Genomic DNA, 3,663 nt, shown 5'->3' with positions numbered 1-3,663 from the left:
AATTACTTGACTCCGAGCAGCTTTTAATCAATCTTGTAATTCATACACCGGTTGATTATTATAACACGGTAAAATGAGGGTGAGATGTAGACTGAATTAGTTGAATTAAGCAGTCAGTGAAAACACTAAGATATATGCGCTATTATTAAAATTGCTATGGGAAGTTGGAAGTTTACTTCAACTGCAGAAGGTTGGTCTTCCTGGTCTTGCTAAATCTATTTCCTTGCATGAGTAAGGTATGATTTTTTTTTTCCATCTCCTGGATAAATGAAAATGGTCTATCACCATTGGAGTCATCAGAAAGGGCAGTAATGAAAGTGTTCTCTTAATTTTCCAATTAGCACCCTGCCCTTTTAATATCTTCAACTGCGGAGATGAATTAGTGCTATCGTATTTCTTGGCTGTTGCTTCTCCCCTCTTCCTCAGAAACACAGACTGAAATCCTGCTCCATTCCTGGCATGGAGACTTCTCTAAGCTGGAGAGTTTTAAAAGGTTTTTAATCAACATATTCACGGAGACCTTTGCAGAAGGAATTTTAAAAGGTCAAAGAAGAGTGTTAGATAGTCAAGATTAAAGCCCAACAGCTTTTTTTTTTCATACATGATACACCTTCGTAAAAGGAGGGGGCTTCAGTTGCAGAGCGGTGGCTACCATCTTGACATTTTTAACTCCTCCCCCCACCCCACCCCAAAAAAACCCCAGGATGAAAATTGTGCAGGGTCTTTTGTAAGCATCTCACAAAACAGCTAGTTTAAAGAAAGAACAAAACTTTCTTCTTCTTCTTTTTTCTGCCTGACAGCGTTGTGTACCTTCTCCAGGTGCTGACAACGTGGAATACCAGTTTGCGGTGAATAACGACACCACGGAGTTTTCGGTGAAAGACCTGGAGCCCAACACCAACTATATCTTCTACGTGGTGGCCTATTCCCAGCTTGGAGCGAGCCGGACCTCCCCATCCATAAACGTGCAAACCTTGGAAGAAGGTTCGTAGAGTAGGAACTAGGGAGGTCTACTTTGGGGTCCAACTGAAACTGGAGGTATAAATAATCCAGGGTTTGGCTGGTCACAAAGTGGTGGGATCCCACAAGATGCCCAACTATGATGAAATGGGACTGGGTAATTTGTGGTTTAGCATATTGAGTGAATTATTTATTTATTAGACTTATTTCTTACCCATCTCAGCCAGAGGAGACTCTGGGCACCTCAGAAACATTAAAAACCAATGTCCTAAAGTTTCTTTTTCCAAAAGTCAACTGGACTTCCTTGTTTTTGTTTTTGTTTTAAACGTTTCGCTTCTCATCCAAAAAGCGCCTTCACTCTGTTCCGGTGTATTCTATGGCAAAAAAAGCACTGTATCTTCTTGAGCAGAACCGCTGTAACTCTGATTGTCCTTTTGAGATGGCATGATCTCTTTTGTTGCTTACTTCCAGTTCCTGGTGGAGCCCCTCAGCTTTCTCTTTCCAGTACAACTCTAACTGACATCAAGGTGACATGGCTGCCTCTCCCTTCAGAACTGACCAACGGAAAGATCATTAAGTACAAAATTGAGTATGCTGCTCTCAAGGAAGGTGAGCAAGAGAAGATCTGAGGGCCCTATAATGTGGAATGGTTGGTTATTAACCCTCTAGAACAGGAGTCTCCAAACTTGGCAAATTTAAGATTTGTGGAGTTCACCTCCCAGAATTCCTCAGCCAGCTATGCTGTCTGGGGAATTCTGGGCGTTGAAGCCCACAAGTCTTAAAGTAGAAGATTGTTTCTCAAAGTGTGGTCCAGGAACCCCTGGTATTCCTCTAAATGCCCCAAGACCCCCCCTCAGGGGCCTGTGAAATCAAAATTATTTACTATCCTATATCACAGTATAATCCAATGTTTTTAATACGATAAATATTGATCAGTGTAACCCATACAAACAAAAATATGGAATCCCACCTAATTTTTAAAAGTAGAAAAGAAAAAAGCTTTAAAAAATGCTGCTCTGGAACAATTCCTTCTTCCTCGTGTCCACAAACTAAAAAGTCAATATGGTCAACAACAAAAAAAGTCAGTGGGGCAATCGCAACGGTGTGAGCAAAGTCTGACAATTTCATATGTATCACCATCATAGCTGCCAATCTTCACCTTAACCCACAAAGGCTAGGTTAGGGTGATTGGTGGTTTATGACTGAGGGGATTCCAGAGTGCTGGGATGTCAAAAATTTAGGTGTGCTTCACTTGAAGCTTTTTTATATCTGGGGTTGTATTTTAGGGATGAATCTGTCCGTTGCCTTAAGATGCAGGGAGGATTAGACAGATGAAGTTACATAAATAACGCCTGGGCTCTTTTTTTCCCCCCGTTAACAGACCTGATTTCTTCAACCGAGCTCAGTGGGAATGAAACACAGCTAGTGCTTTATGGATTACAGCCCAATAAAGTCTACAAAGTTCGGATTGCAGCAAGCACCAGTGTGGGCTATGGGGCTCCATCGGAATGGACGCCGCATCGCACTCCAAATCGGGACAACCAAACGCATGGTGGGTGACCTCTTCTTCAACCTTCAGACCCTTCCAATTTTGATCCAGCTGGGTAGCTGGTCAGCGTTTCATAGCTTTGCTCTCCTTCTTCCTAGTTCCCTTTGCCCCAACTGAGTTAATGGTCCAAGCCAAAATGGACTCGCTGTTGATAACTTGGCAGCCTCCACCCAACCATGGCCAAATTTCAGGCTACAAGCTGTATTACCGAGAAATACCCACTGAGGCGTCACCCATGGAGATCCCTTCAGAAGGCCCAGGGAACCGTCTTTGGAATGTCGGACCCATAAAACTGAAGAAGAAAGTGAAGCAACACGAACTGAGACAATTAGGTAAGCTTTCTGGAAGAGCCCACTACTCGGGGACTTGGGTGGATGGAGCTTTCACTGAAAATGGATCAAAATGAAATGCTGATTCTCGGATTGATCTGTTTAGGTCTGTTTATGGGGAGAAGAGATCTATGCTATGTAATTGAGGAAAGTGGTTTTTTCTTCCTTGGAAAACATTTTGCTCCTCATCTGAGAAGCTTCTTCAGTTCTAACTGAATATAAATCCTTCCATTCCCCACCAGCTTCTTGGAGAGAAGCAAAATGTTTTCAAAAAACGCCCCCAGGAAAATCCAGTTGCCTTTTGGAACCCCCTGCTCAAGCAGGAGACCCTATACCATTTCAGGCAAGTGGCTGTGCAGTCTCTTAAAAAACTCCAGTGTTGGAGCACCCACAACATCTGGAGGCAAGCCATTCCACTAGTTAATTGTTCTCACTGTTGGGAAGTTTCTCCTTAATTCCAGGTTGTTTCTCTCCTTGATTGATTAGTTCTAGGTTGCTCTTCTCCTTGGTTAGTTTCCATCCATTGTTTCTTGTTTTGCCTTTTGGTGCTTGGAAAATAAGTTGAACCCCTCCTCTTTGTGGCAACCTCTCCAATACTGGAGTCCTTCTTTTCTCTAGACTGGCCATACCCAATTCTTGCAACCGGTCTTCATATGTTTTAGCCTCCAGGCCTTTAATCATCCTAGTTGCTCTTCTCTACACTTAAAAAAAAAAAGTGCCTTAGGGACATAAGGGGCAGAGCACACATTTTATCCCTTGCATGAGAGGAAAACTGAGGATTTACCTTTTTAATGAACCCTCTGGACAATTCTGGATCTTTCTCCC

At 42.8% G+C, this 3,663-nt stretch overlaps 1 protein-coding gene across 1 annotated transcript in view; it reads left to right on the top strand.

The window, feature by feature from the left end:
• Positions 1–3,663, top strand: part of LOC107290295 (immunoglobulin superfamily DCC subclass member 4) — a gene marked incomplete at its 5' end in the record, with an annotated part of 20,014 nt that overhangs the window by 4,547 nt on the left and 11,804 nt on the right. Inside the window, 4 exons of the mRNA XM_029284721.1 lie at positions 820–984; positions 1,432–1,569; positions 2,342–2,512; positions 2,608–2,841. Coding sequence (XP_029140554.1) covers positions 820–984; positions 1,432–1,569; positions 2,342–2,512; positions 2,608–2,841 — 708 coding nt within the window. The remainder of the gene's footprint in view (positions 1–819; positions 985–1,431; positions 1,570–2,341; positions 2,513–2,607; positions 2,842–3,663) is intronic.

Source organism: Protobothrops mucrosquamatus, unplaced genomic scaffold (assembly GCF_001527695.2).
Source record: "Protobothrops mucrosquamatus isolate PMUCROS unplaced genomic scaffold, P.Mucros_1.0 scaffold865, whole genome shotgun sequence".
Taxonomy (NCBI): domain Eukaryota; kingdom Metazoa; phylum Chordata; class Lepidosauria; order Squamata; family Viperidae; genus Protobothrops; species Protobothrops mucrosquamatus.
This window is presented reverse-complemented; position numbering and strand designations above follow the sequence as displayed.